Source organism: Crocuta crocuta, unplaced genomic scaffold (genome assembly GCF_008692635.1).
Source record: "Crocuta crocuta isolate KB4526 unplaced genomic scaffold, BGI_CrCroc_1.0 scaffold693, whole genome shotgun sequence".
In the NCBI taxonomy this organism is placed as follows: domain Eukaryota; kingdom Metazoa; phylum Chordata; class Mammalia; order Carnivora; family Hyaenidae; genus Crocuta; species Crocuta crocuta.
This window is the reverse complement of record NW_027527545.1, coordinates 273,754-286,901: the sequence shown is the minus strand read 5'-3', so window position 1 is coordinate 286,901 and position 13,148 is coordinate 273,754. Positions and strand designations below refer to the sequence as shown.

At 56.4% G+C, this 13,148-nt stretch overlaps 1 protein-coding gene across 1 annotated transcript in view; it reads left to right on the top strand.

The window, feature by feature from the left end:
* Nucleotides 1-13,148, top strand: part of TECR (trans-2,3-enoyl-CoA reductase) — a 25,481-nt gene continuing 12,333 nt past the window's right edge. The window contains exon 1 of the mRNA XM_077765353.1: nt 1-134. Within this exon, the coding sequence (XP_077621479.1) occupies nt 120-134 (15 nt within the window). The 5' untranslated portion in view covers nt 1-119. The remainder of the gene's footprint in view (nt 135-13,148) is intronic.

Genomic DNA, 13,148 nt, shown 5'->3' with positions numbered 1-13,148 from the left:
GACGCGGAACCGATGTTAGTCTCGCGCGGCGGTTGCGAGCGCGTGAGGGAGTCTGTTCCTTGTCGCGCGCAGGTAGGCAGCAGCGGCAGCAGGATTAGTAGGGGCCGTGTGAAGGAGCCATGAAGCACTATGAGGTAAGGAACGAGGAAACCGAGGCCGAGCGGCCGTCGCAGACGCATTCGTTTTTCTTCTTCGCGGGACCGTGGGACCCCCTTTCTGGTGCTGTGTCCCAAAGGGCCAGCGGGATGGCGCAGGCGCAGTGGGCGCGCGGTGTGTCCCGGGGCCACTCGTAAATCGCAGTGCGCATGTGCAAGGGGTATTTATAATTCTGCAACCCAGGCTTGTTTTGGGGTTGCCTTTTCTTGGGGTCTTTGCAGGATCTGGGAAGCTTGCAGGTTCCTTGCAGCTTCCCCCAGGGGAGGAACAAAAGTGCGGGACCCTTGCTCCGGATTAGAGGGGGTCTTGCACAAGCCTAGCACCATGCTACCTCCTCAGGCTTAGGAAGGGGCTTTGCAGTCAGCCCTGTGGCACGACCTTTGGACCCTTTACCTCGTCCGGGACGTCGCCAAGAAGCTAAGTAGGTGAGGGATGTGCGGATCCGGGCTGGGCTCTCGCCCAGTAGCAAAACTGATACTGCTTTTTGGTAACCTAAGAGATTATTGCAGTCAGTCCCTGCGTGCCACCTGGCAGAAATCTCACGCCCACAGCCATTCTGGAAGCCGAGGTGTCCTGACTCCTAACTTGGGCTGCTTTTTCCGTTAAAACGAAGTTCTTTTTTTTTCTTCCTTAAAACGAAGTTCTGATGCGCTTATCGACCTAGTTCGTAATATAATATGAATAATTTAATTATTGGATCAATACTGACTCTTAGGTAACATTAAGTAATAAACTAATTTATTCTTAAAACGCATAATAACATCTTAGCGTGTGATTACTCTTGTGTTATGAGATTCTGTTAATTTCTTATCCTCATAGGCCTATGAGGTTGGGGACTATTATTATCATTCCCATTTTTACAGATGAAGAAATAGTCTCAGAGATGTCAAATGACTTGCCCAAAGGGCCCCAGATTGTAAATGCATAGAGAGAGAGAGAACAGAGAGAGAAACTCAGGACTCCAGAGTCTTAGCTGCCAGCCCCTAGGCCATACTGGCCCCCAAATGAAAACTAGCAGGTAGAGATTTCTTTCTTTTTTCCTTTCTCCTCAGTTTAAAAAATTGTGTCAAAACACACCTAACATAAAATTCACCATCTAGCCATTTGTAAGTGTACAGCTCAGCGGCATTAAGTACGTTCACTGTATTGTGCACCCGTCACCTCCATCCATTTGCAGAACTCTTTTCTTTTGATTTTGCAAAACTGAAACTCTGTCCGCATTAAGCACTAACTCCTTATTCCCCATTCTGCCCGCAACCCCCATACTACCTTCTACCTCTATAGATTTGACTACCTTAGGTATCTCACGTTTAAGTGAAAGGAGAGAGCTCTTGTTTTTATTCACAAGTTGCATACATACATACCACTACCTGTGTCTGCCCCCTTTAGTGTTATTTCATTTCATTTTTATTTTTACTTATTGCTAATTTACCCAGAATCTTTGAAACCTAGAAGTCGTTGCTCATTTTTGACACAGTACCAAGAATGAGGAGGTAGAATTCCATGATATCTCATGCCCCATTCAACTTTATGATTATAGAATAAAGTTCTAATACAGCTTTCCCTCGCAAAGCCTCTTACACTCCTGGAGAAGAAGCCACGGTGTGAAAGATGCAGGAAGTAAGATCCACGGGGCATTTTGCAAAGTGGAGGTTTAGTTTTGTGAGTTAGCAGTCAGGTCAGGTAGGCCTCTGAGGACCCTCGGGGTGAGCATGTTTGTTCCAGAAGCTGGGCGCACGCGGAGGCCTGTGGCTTGGAGTGGAGCTCTACCATATTGAAAGCTTTTTCCTCCCAGAAGGAAGAGGGAGCTTTAAAGTGACCTTGGAGGGAAAAAGATTATTTTGCTGTGTTCTCATTGTCATTTTCTGCTAACGTTTGCCAAGTACACTCTGAGGCGACAGCTCCACTTTGTGGGAGGAATGCTTGTCTCCCGGCCCATTTTCGCAGCAAGCAAGTGTCCCTGACAAGTGTCCCTCGCAGAACAGTGAACATCGTATGGATGCTTTCACTCCCATTTGACAAAGTTTGAGTAAAGGTTTCAAATACCTTCATCAAAGAATATATTTCTGTTTGAGACTAAGCCCATCCTTCACCCCCAAGTGAACCCCTGTCCACGGAGGGGCTCACCTCCCTCACAAGACCTTGGTGGCTCCAAGAGAGACATCGAGATGATGAAGTGCAATTTACAAACGGTAGCAGTGATGCTCAAAAAATGTGGTCTGCGCAGAGTGTCACACAGTGCGTTAACAAGGGCTGAGGGCTGAGGTTGTGGCCTTTGGGATTCCAGCCAGAGGAGAGATTTGTTGCTCTGTCAGTAACAGTTTACCATGGCTGCTAGTCTTCCCTCTGTGATCTGGGAGGAAAAAGTATCCCTTCAGTGGCCTAGTTGAGATGAAGCAGATAGAACGGGTCACCTTTGGGCCCTGGCTGCAGCTGGTTCCTTGGAAGGCTGAAGGAGGCCTTGGGATTGCCTTGGGGTCAGATCAGGGTTGATAAGAGAGCCTCTTGTGCTAAGCTTCAGGATTCTTTCCTTCCTTCCTTGCTTCCTTCTTCCTTCCTCCCTATTGCTGTTTTTGCCATTACAGATGAGCACTCAAAGTAATGATCCCAGTCGAAACTGGAGAAACAGCTGTTGTGTCTTATAAATGTGTCTGTTAATTCTGGGAAGATCAGTCCCTCTCAGCCTCCTTGAGCCCAGGTCGCTGCCCATTTCCTTCAGATGGGTACCTGGAGATGAGGAAGCCTCATCCTTCGGGGTCCCCACTGCCCTTATGTAGGATCTTCCATTCCCCAAAGAACTTAGCTCTGTTGGTGCTGATTTTGCAAAGAATCCAGGACCCACATAGTACCTGCTTCAGGCAAGTTTTGCTTCCACTAATTGCACGGGAATAAGCATGTGAAAGTTGTGGAAGGAAAGAGTTGTGGTCTAGAGGCAATTGTTTAGCACCAGAAAACTAGGCTGGAAGGGCAAAACTAAGGAGAAAATAGACCCACATTTAATGGTGTCACAAGTGTGTGGGCTTGGCACAGGCCTGGGGCTGAAGCCCGGCTCTGCCACTCAATAAATAACCTGTGCAACCAGAGCAGCTGGATTAACCATTTTGAGCTTTCCTGTGGCTGCTCCTTGGGGCAAATGTTTAATTAGCCTGTTTAATTGGGAGAGCAAAGGTCAGTATTAAAGAACACTAGAAAGTTGCTGGAAATACATCATCAAGGGGTATGCATAAAAGGGGAGGTGCTGGGGCGCCTGGGTGGCTCAGTTGGTTGGGCAGCCGACTTCGGCTCAGGTTATGATCTCACGGTTAGTGGGTTCCAGCCCCGCATCAGGCTGTCTGCTGACAGCTAGCTCAGAGCCTGGAGCCTGTTTCAGATTCTGTGTCTCCCTTTCTCTCTGACCCTCCCCTGCTCACCCTGTCTCTCTCTCAGAAATAAATAAAATGATTAAAAAAAAGGGGGGGGAGGTGCTGCAGGTACTCCTGGTTCATTCATTTTTTTTTTAAATTTTTTTTTAATGTTTTTATTTATTTCTAGGAGAGAGAGAGACAGCGTGAGCAGGGGAGGGTCAGAGAGAGAGGGAGTCACAGACTGAAACAGGCTCCAGGCTCCGAGCTGGCAGTCAGCACAGAGCCCAACGTGGGGCTCGAACCCACGAACTGCGAGACCACGACCCAAGTGAAAGTCGGACGCTCAACCGACTAAGCCACCCAGGCGCCCCTGGTTCATTCATTTTAACTGTTGTGCCCAATTCCATTATATGAAAAAAATAGCTAGTTTCATTTTCCAGTCCTTTAATGAATCTCCAGACATCCCTTTGAGTGGAAAAAAGCAAGCTGCGAAAGAGTCTATACATTTAAAAAAGTACCAAACGAGATTTATAGGTACTGCCTATGGATGTGTACATAATAAATGGATACATTGCGATAAGAGGTCAGAAAGAGGTGGGAATCACACCGTTAGAGGAACCGTTGCTTGGGTAGAGGGAGTGGAGAGAAAAGGGGTGTGGGAGGCTTTCAGCTATGTCTGTTTAAAAAAACCTTTTTTTTGAAAATATTTATCTTTGAGAGACAGACAGAGCGTGAGCGGGGGAGGGGCAGAGAGAGAGGGAGACACAGAATCCAAAGCAGAATTCAGGCTCTGAGCTGTCAGCACAGAGTCCGATGCGGGACTTGAACTCACGAACCGTGAGCTCATGACTGCACCAAAGTCGGACGCTTAACCAACTGAGCCACCCAGGTGCCCCCACTATATCTGTTTTATTTAAAAAAACAAAAAAAGGAATCTGATGTAAATATCTTTTAAATCTGGGAGGTGGGATCTTGGGTGTCTGCTGTTTTGTTTTGTTTTTTGTACTTTTTTCTTCTGAATTCCTGTGGCCTTTTGGAATAGGTGAGGGATAATTAGGGTTTGTCTGGATGTTGAGCCCCTGTTTTATGTGCGGGTCTCTGACTATTGTAGCTCCAGCGCAGTGCCTGTTTGCAGAGGTGTTGGTGTTCTGAGAGGGGGACCACGTGGCCCCTTCACACACCCATCTGCAAGGTGCATCCCCGATCGATGGATCGAGCCTTCCAGACATGCCTTTGGGGTTGGTTTTGCATTTGCAGACAGGCTGGGGTGCTGGTTGTGATCTCCACTTCTTGGGCTGGATACTCAGTCCTGCTGGATTAAGAGCAGGGACAGGTCACATTTATTTTGGCCCTCCGAAAACCTGAGAGGTGGGTCCTCTTTGTCCCCACATTTGTGGGTACGGAACCTAAGGCTCAGGTGAAGGAACTTGCCCAAGGTCATGTAGTGGCAGAGAGGAGATCCAGACCCAGGCCTGTCTGACTGATTGCTCATCTGTAGAAGAGGACAGATGGGCGCAAGCACAGGTGATCCGGCCGGCACGAGTATTCTACTCGGCACACAAGGAAACCAAGGCTCAGAGAAGCAAATTAAGTTGACGAAGGTCACAGAGTCAGGAGACCCTGTAGCTGGGCGTGAGCCCTGGCTTTGCCCCTTTCCAGTTTCTGTCCCTGCTGCTGCTTCCAGAAGCTGTTGGTGACCCGGCTGTGTTGTGCCTGTGCCGGGTCATTGTTCTGAGGACAAAGCGTCCCTGGAGGGAGAGTGGGAGGGGCTCTGTGGGTCCATCAGTGTGGAGTGCTAGGCCCTAAAATTGGATGGGCTGCCCCGGGCGTTCCAGAGGGAAGAGCCAGATTGGGGTTGGCAAACCAGGAAAGTGAGGTTTAAAGACCTTCTTCTGTTGGTGTGCCTCAGGCCCAGAGCCTTGGGTAGGGTGGCGTGGGGAGGGCGGGGCCTAGGTCGGGNGCGGGGTGGGACCCGGGGAGCCTCTTGCATAACTGGTTCTTGAGGGGAGGTTAGTGGTGACTTAACAGCCCAGAGTGGGGATTGTGCCAGGAAGGGACTCAACACTTGAGTTTGGTTGGGAATCCCTGCACTCTCTCTGACAGGTGTGGCCAGACCTCGGGCTGGTTGGCCTGGCTCAGCCTAGGTCTTAGCACCCTCCTGCTGGTATTGCCAGTGGCGGCAGAGGATGTGTTAGTAGCCGGGGACAGCCAGAGCTGCCGCCACCTCATGACGCCACACCAATGTGGTACTCGCGGTAAGCGCTTTCCAGCTGATAACTCATTTAACCCTGGCGATGAGCCTGTGAGGTAGGGACCGTTCTTTCCGGCAGGTGGGGAGGCTGGGGCGCAGGCCAGTGAGGCCACGCCCCTTAGTCCGCAGCGAGTGGCAGAGCCAGGATTCTGGTAGACCCCGGTGGGCTTCACTGTGGGTGGGCCCGGCGCTTGTGCTTTGAGGGAAGGAGGAGTGTGTGGCCGTGAAGGATGTGGTCTTTGGAGGCCCCCGGGCCTGCCCTTGGGACACTTCTTCCTGCCTGAGCTGCAGTTTTCCCGCCCACGAAGCCAGGATAAGGACCCCCGTGTTGGGGGGCCACTGGGGAGTGTAAAGTGGCCAGCGCACTTCCGGCCTGAGTCAGGACACGGGGCATTAGGAGGGTAAGGACAAGTCACACACAGATGGGGGGGGACTGGGATGCTTTCTGCTCGTGGCCTCTTCTGCAAGCCGCAACCTTGCCCGTGGGCGAGGCCGTGGTGGCTTCCTACACTGAACCCCCTGCTGGCGATGGAGTCGTGCTGAAGAGTGTGCCCAAGGGTGGCGGACGGGCCCTTGATGGGTTTCGAGATGCTGTCACTCCCATGGGGGTCATATTTGGGGACAGCCTCTTCCTCTATGGGCTGACCCCTGGTGAAGTGGAGGCACAGTCAGAACCCCTTTTTGGATGTACCGTGACAAAGAACCATCCTAGGAAGTGGATGCTTCGGGTGGGTGGGTCGTCTCCGCAAATCCCCAGGCCCATTTCTGCCCTGCGCACCTGCCCGTTTCCTGTTTCCCTGGTCCCTACGCACTGTTGTGAGCTCAGCAGCTGTCCTGCAGGGAGAGGCCTTCCTGGACCACCTTACCTGGAGGATGACCCCCCCCCACCCTGCTTTTCTCCTGGCCCACCGCTGGCCGTGGTTGCGATTTCACTTGGGTGCTTCATGGTCACTCTGTGAGCTCGTGAGGCCAGGAGGGCCTCTCTGTGTCTCGTGCCTGCAGCTTCCCCAGCCTCTGGCCACTGCCCCCTTGCTGAGTGGCTGACCTGGTGAATAGATGCGTCTTCTCCCGCTGGTCAGCGGGGAGCCGAGGGGTGAGCGTGGGGCTGCTGCGGGGGCCTGGCTGGGAACCGCATCCCACGCGGTGGGCTGAGCCAGTCCTTACTGGGTCCGGCCTAGGGAAGCTGGCTTCTTACGGCGTTGGCCGCGAGCCCCGGGTCCAGCCCACCCTGCTGCTCCCCACGCTGAGCACCCGGCCTGTCCCCGGCCTGTCCTCGGACTGTCCCTGCTGTCCCCGGCCTGTCCTCGGCCTGTCCCCGGCCTGTCCTCGGCCTGTCCCTGGCCTGTCCCTACTGTCCCCGGCCTGTCCCTACTGTCCCTGGCCTGTCCCTACTGTCCCTGGCCTGCCCTTGGCCTGTCCCTGGCCTGTCCCTGCTGTCCCCGGCCTGTCCTCGGACTGTCCTCGGCCTGTCCCTGTCCTGTCCCTACTGTCCCCGGCCTGTCCCTGGCCTGTCCCTGCTGTCCTCGGCCTGTCCCTGCTGTCCCCGGCCTGTCCCTGGCCTGTCCCTGGCCGTGCAGGATGCTTGCAGGTTGTCCTGCTCCGAGCGCTCTCCAGTGGTGGGCTTCCACTTATTTGTTCATTTGTCCTATTTCTCTGTACCTGTCACTCACTGGGAAGACTGGGACTAACGCAGCCTCTGAGGGGACAGCACGTGCAGAGGCCGGGAGGCCCGACTTTGTGGGTGGCCCATGTTGAGTGATGAGGCTGACCTGTGGACTTTGTCCTGAGGGTGGTGAGGTCCCTTCTCTGTTGATTTTGCCTAAAACTTCAACTTTAAGATGGCCGTTATTTGTAAGTCCTGAGGGGAGGGGCCTTGGTGTCCTGCTGTTCGTTGTGTGTTACAAATGCGCAGCAGCCTTGTTACTGACTGGTGGGGGTGGGCCGCGTTGGGGGCTCCCCGATGCCACCGCCCCGCCAGGCCAGGCGCCCTTCCCAGCTCTCTGAGGGATAAAGAGCCCCTCAGTAGGTCACAGTGACTGGCAGGCTGGCACAGCCCGGTCCCTGTCCCTGCTCGAACCAGGCTCTTATGTAAGCAGAGTCCCTGGGCCATTCAGTTGGCCCTGCAGGCTGCAGGGATTGTGCCGTTGTCCGGGCCCTTCTGAGCTCTGTTTTTCCTCTTTATGGGGGCCGTGGAGCGCTGACTGGGCCCACGCCAATTTGCGGTGGGGCCCGNTCTGACTCAGGAGAAGGGTGGGGCAGTGGGGGGGAGGGCGGGCTGGGACATATCTCCTTGTGGGGAGTGAGGGGGGTATCAGAGTTCTTGGGGAGACACGCACCGTCTGGAACAGCATGTTGTGGAAAATTACTGCCCCAGAGGATGAAGTCTAACAGAACCTCCTGGCTGGGGATGGGGACCACCCACTGTCCCCCCTGGGCCTGGGTGGAGTCGAGCAACCCCTGTGCTGAGTACCAGCGTGGCAGGAGAGATGGCTCTGCCCTCCCCTCTGGGAATCCCTTGAATGTCAGCTCCTCTTGAGAGGTCCCCCCGCTGACCCCCCAGGCCACACCCGCCACCCCTGTCGCTTCTTCGTGTGTTTGAGCCCTTGCTGTCTGTGAGCCCCAGCGCCTAGCGGGGGCTTCAGTGGGACAGGTGATCGTGGGCACGTCTGTTAGATGGGCCTGCAGAGCCAGATGCCGGCCAGGCTCAGGCAGCCAGTCACATCGCTGAAGGCCCCCCCCACTCCCAGGACAGGGGGGATGGGGAGGGAGGACCCGCAGCCACATCGCCGAAGTCCCCCTCCCCAGAGACACTGCGGTTGGATGAGGAGGGAGGACCCTCGCGCCCCTGCCCCTTGGGGCTGGCAGTGCTGGCCCTGAGCATGTGTGGACGGCATCACCGCCTTAGCCGGGGCTCCTGCCCGCCCTTCCGTCGTGAAGCTGGTCACCGGTCATCTTTTGGCACTTTGGAATTTGCCCCCCCCTTTTTGACCCCAAAGTTACCTGAACTCTTGAGTTTTCAGGTGAGGATGAGGTGGGGATCCCGTGGGTGGGGCGAAGCCACGATCACCACACCCCAAGAATGTTTCCTGCCAGGCCCCTCCCGGCACCGTCTGAGGCGTGGGATCTGGCCTGCACCTTCTGACTCTTCTGGCTCACCTGGCGTGTCGTGGACGGCTTGTGGGAGTGACATCATTGCCGGCCTCCCCGGCTGGGCCTGGGGACGCCGCATGGGGAGAGAAGGCACGGGGAAGCACGTGCCTGCAGAACTCGGGTTCCTTTCTCTCGCTTCATTTTGCTGCCGCCCAGAGCGGCCCGTGGGGCTCAGGTGCGGCTCGCAGGCAAAGCTGCAGGTGCGAAGACAGCCCGGCATCTCCCTGGGCCCCCGTCAGCGGCGGGAACCCCTCTTAGTTCACCTTTCCCTTTAAAGATGCTGGCGGGCCTGTTAAACCTTCCGGAAGCCCTGCCCTCCTCCTCCGAAATCCTCTTACCTGTTAGTGTTCTCCTCCCTCCGTCCCAGAAGCCGCCTTCACCTGGAGTTGGGCTGCGTCTTACGACTGGTGTGTGCACGTCTCATATTTACAAAGAGAGTTCTCCGCCCCCGTCCCCCCTGAAATTGGCGGCTTGGTCTCCATCAGTGGTGTCCGAGGATCCAGGAACTAGAGTGTCTTTTGCCACTTGTCACCTCTGTGCCCTAGTCCAGGCCCCGGCGAGTCTCTGGCCTGTGTTGTTCCTGAGACTCGCTGCTGTGTGCTTCAGCGCTTGCTCACGGCAGCCGCAGCGGGAGGCATCTGTCTCAAAGCCAGAGCACGTGGGGGCGCTCCAGCGACTTCCCCAAGTGCTTGTCTGGGCCTCCCTGCACTCCGGCCTCCTCCTCAGCTGCTCACCCTCAGGTCCACCTGTTCCAGCCTCTGGCTGTTCCAGAGCACTGCCTAACTCGCTGCTGCCTCAGGGCCTTTGCACTTCCTACAGGGAGCCTCAGGCTGGTGCTGGCCTTGGCTTCATGCAGGCTGTGGCCCAAATACTACTAGCTTGGAGTGGCTTTCCTGGACCACTCCCTGTGGTGCTCTGGGTCCCCCCCAGGCTCCCTTCACAGCACCTGGTATTTCCTGACCTCATGTTACGTGATAGATGCTTTGCCCGTGTTCCCCTTGAGTGTGAGCAGGACCAGTTGGGGAGCACGGCCTCACTCAGCTGCACCAGTGCTCGGCACACTGCTGTCACACACACACGTCTTCCGGTTCGTCAGGCCCGGCACCCAGCCAGGGCCCAGCACACGGAGGGGCCCAGTAAGCGTTTCCTGAGAGACTGAGCGGGAGCTTCTCCGCCAGCAGAAGAGGCCTGTGGAGGTTCCACATCGCCCCCCCCCCCGCCCCCCACCTCGTGCAGTCTCTCTGCGGGGCTGTGGGCATTTCAGACCGAACAGTGCCCAAACCTGAGCTGCAGACTTCCCCTCGGACCTGCACTTCACCACCCCAGTAATGGCACTTCCAGCCTCCCGGGGCTGGGTGACTGCTTGTCTCCCGGCTCCTGTGCAGCGGTCAGCAAACCCTGTAGCTCAGCGGGTGCCCCTGGAACACGGCCCCTTCTCATGAGCCCAGGCCCAGGCCTGGTGTCGGCGGCCTTTATCCGTGAAGGGCCAGGTGGTAAACACTTTGGGCTTTGTGACCGCACAGCCTGTGACATCTTTTCAGCTCGAAGGTGGTAAAAAAGCAGCCACAGACGGTACACTAACCGTTGAGCCGTGGCCTTGGTCCTGTGATACAGCTTTGTGGATGCTGGAGTTTGAATTTCACGTAATTCCCTTGTGCTGCAGAATAGGCTGCTTCTGATTTTTTCCCCCAACCACTTAGATGTGTAAGGACTGTTTTAGTCGGTACAGAAACAGGTGGTGGACCAGAGTTGGCCCCTGGGCCGTAGCTGGCCAGCCCTTTGGTCTAAGGCATCTTTTGTCTTGTCTTTTGGCTATTATTCCGATAGCTTCTTACTGGGCTCCCTGCTTCCACCCTTATTCCCCTGTAGTCCAGAAGGATCCTCTAAGAACTCATCAGGTCATAGCTCTGCTCTGCCCAGAATCCTCCAGGGGTCTCACCTCACTTGGAATAGAAGTTGGGGGGCGCCTGGGGGGCTCAGTTGGTTGCGGGTCCAACTTTGGCTCAGGTCATGATCTCACGGTTGGTGGGTTTGAGCCTCACGTCGGCCTCTGTGCTGACACCTTAGAGCCTGGAGCCTGCTTCAGATTCTGTGTCTCCCTCTCTCTGTCCCTCCCCTGCTCATGCTCTGACTCTCTCTCTCTCTCAAGAATAACTAAACATTAAAAAAAAAAAAAAGGAATAGAAGCTGAAGTCTTCACCTGAAGGGTAAGTCCCTGCACGACCTGTTACCTCCCCCCAGACCCCTTCTCGCTCCCTCCCTCCCACAGGCCTCTACACTGTTGCTTGAACACATCAAAAATGCTGAACCTCAGGGCCTTTGCACAGGCCATTTCTCTGCCTGGATTTCTCAGATTTCCCCAGATTTCTCAACAGCTCTCTCCTCCCCTGCATTCAGGGCTGGTCTCAAGGTCTCCTCAGGAGGCCTTTCTTGACCGCTTTGTATAAAACTGCACGCCCCCTCTTCACCTTCCACTCCTGGTCCCCTTTTCCTGTGCTGCCTTTCCTGTGGCACATGGCATCTTCTGCTATTACGTGCAGCTTTATTTGATTGTCTTCATTCCCCCTGCTAAAATGTCAGCTGCACGTGGGCAAGATTTCTGTCTCTCTTCCCACAGCTGGATTCCCAGAGCCTTTAACAGTGCCTGGCATGTTGCAGTAGTAGATGTTCAGTCAATATGCAGTGCACCAATGAGCCTCAGTTTCCTCATCTGGAAAAGGGGATTAAGGGTAAAAGATAATTTGTGTTGAGAATGTGCCTCGGTGTCTGGTACCTCGTGAGCACGCGGGAGGCGCTAGCTGTATGAGGCTGGCCATGGGGTCCCAGAGCAGGCGATTCCAGAAGCATTTCCGGGGTGGACTGGCCCGCCTGCCCCGCTGGGCCCCATGTGTGGATGTGGGTGGGGGGTCATCCCATCACTCCCATCGGCCTGTGCTTGCAGAGCTGAGAGTCTCCTGCCTCCTCCAGCGCCTTGGCCTGAAGGGACCTTCCTGCTCAGACAGGCAGAGACCAGACATGGTCACCTCCCTTGATCAGGCTGGGGGGCGCAGGGGTGCAGCTCTGGGCGATCCCTCAAGGGTCTGCGGCCAGGGACAGCCTGCAGGAAGAGCCTGTGGTCCTAAGGGGCAAAATCAGACTGGGTCCTGCCACTGGGGCTTGTAGCGGGCGCTGTCGAGCTGATGACTGCGTTCTTGAGCCTCAGCCTCCTTGATTGTAAGATTGGGTAACAGTGCTGATCTGACAGGGTCAGTGTGAGCTGGCGGTGGCTGGGGGCGGGGTAAGTAGGGGTGCGTTGCCCCTGCAGGGAAGGGCTGAGTCCCCACCTGGAGTGGGTTTGGGCTTCCAGGGGCCAGGGCCCGTTTGAGGAAGGCAGCCTGGGCTGAGGTGGCTGCCCCCATCTGCCCCCCGGGAGCGTTTGCAGCTCCCCGTTCAGAGACCCTGTCCCCCGCCCAGGCTGCCCAGCCCAGGGCTCTTCAGCGGGATCGGGACCCCGGGCGGGACTTAGGCCACGTGGGCCACGAGAACCCTCTCTGTTAGGTCCTCTTCCACACCTTCCCATCGGCCAGATGGAGACACTGAGGCTCGGGCTGCGAGGCTGGTGCGACTCAGCCTCTGCGGCAGCACTGCCCCCCCTCAGCGTCGGGGACTCCCCCGGCCCCGCCCCCCGGGGGGACCGGAAACCGTGCAGGACGCGAGGAGACAGCTGCTGAGGCTGCCTGAGCACCTGTGTGAGGTGTCAGGAGGTGACGGGCCGCGGGAGCCCGAGGCCTGCAGAGGGGCGGGCTCAGCCCTTGGGCTCCCCGCTGGGCACTCCCCGTGGAAGCGACATGTTCTGCACGGCTGGACCTTCCAAGACTAGTTTGCGGAGTTGGCGAGTGGGGAGGAAGGGGCTGCCTTCCAGGGGATCAGACCCAGGGGCCCCGCCCACCGTTTCTTCCCGTTAGCACCTCTGGCCACGCTTCAGAGTGCTGGTGTGTGGCATCGCGGTGGGCATCGCGCTGGTGGGCGGGGCCGTGGGCCCGAGCAGGTGTGGCGCACCTCCTGGCTGTGTGCCTTGGGCGAGGGCCCTCTGGTTTCTGAGCCGCAGAGCTGGGGTCACGGCCCTTCGCGTACGGACAGCGGGGAGGCTGGGTGAGTCAGGCGGGTGGAGGCCTCGGCACGGCGCTGGGCACAGGCAGGGCAGGCACCCGCTGGAGGCTTCCAGCTGACGCATTTCCAAGGGCACAGGCCCCGGCAGCCCTGCTCCC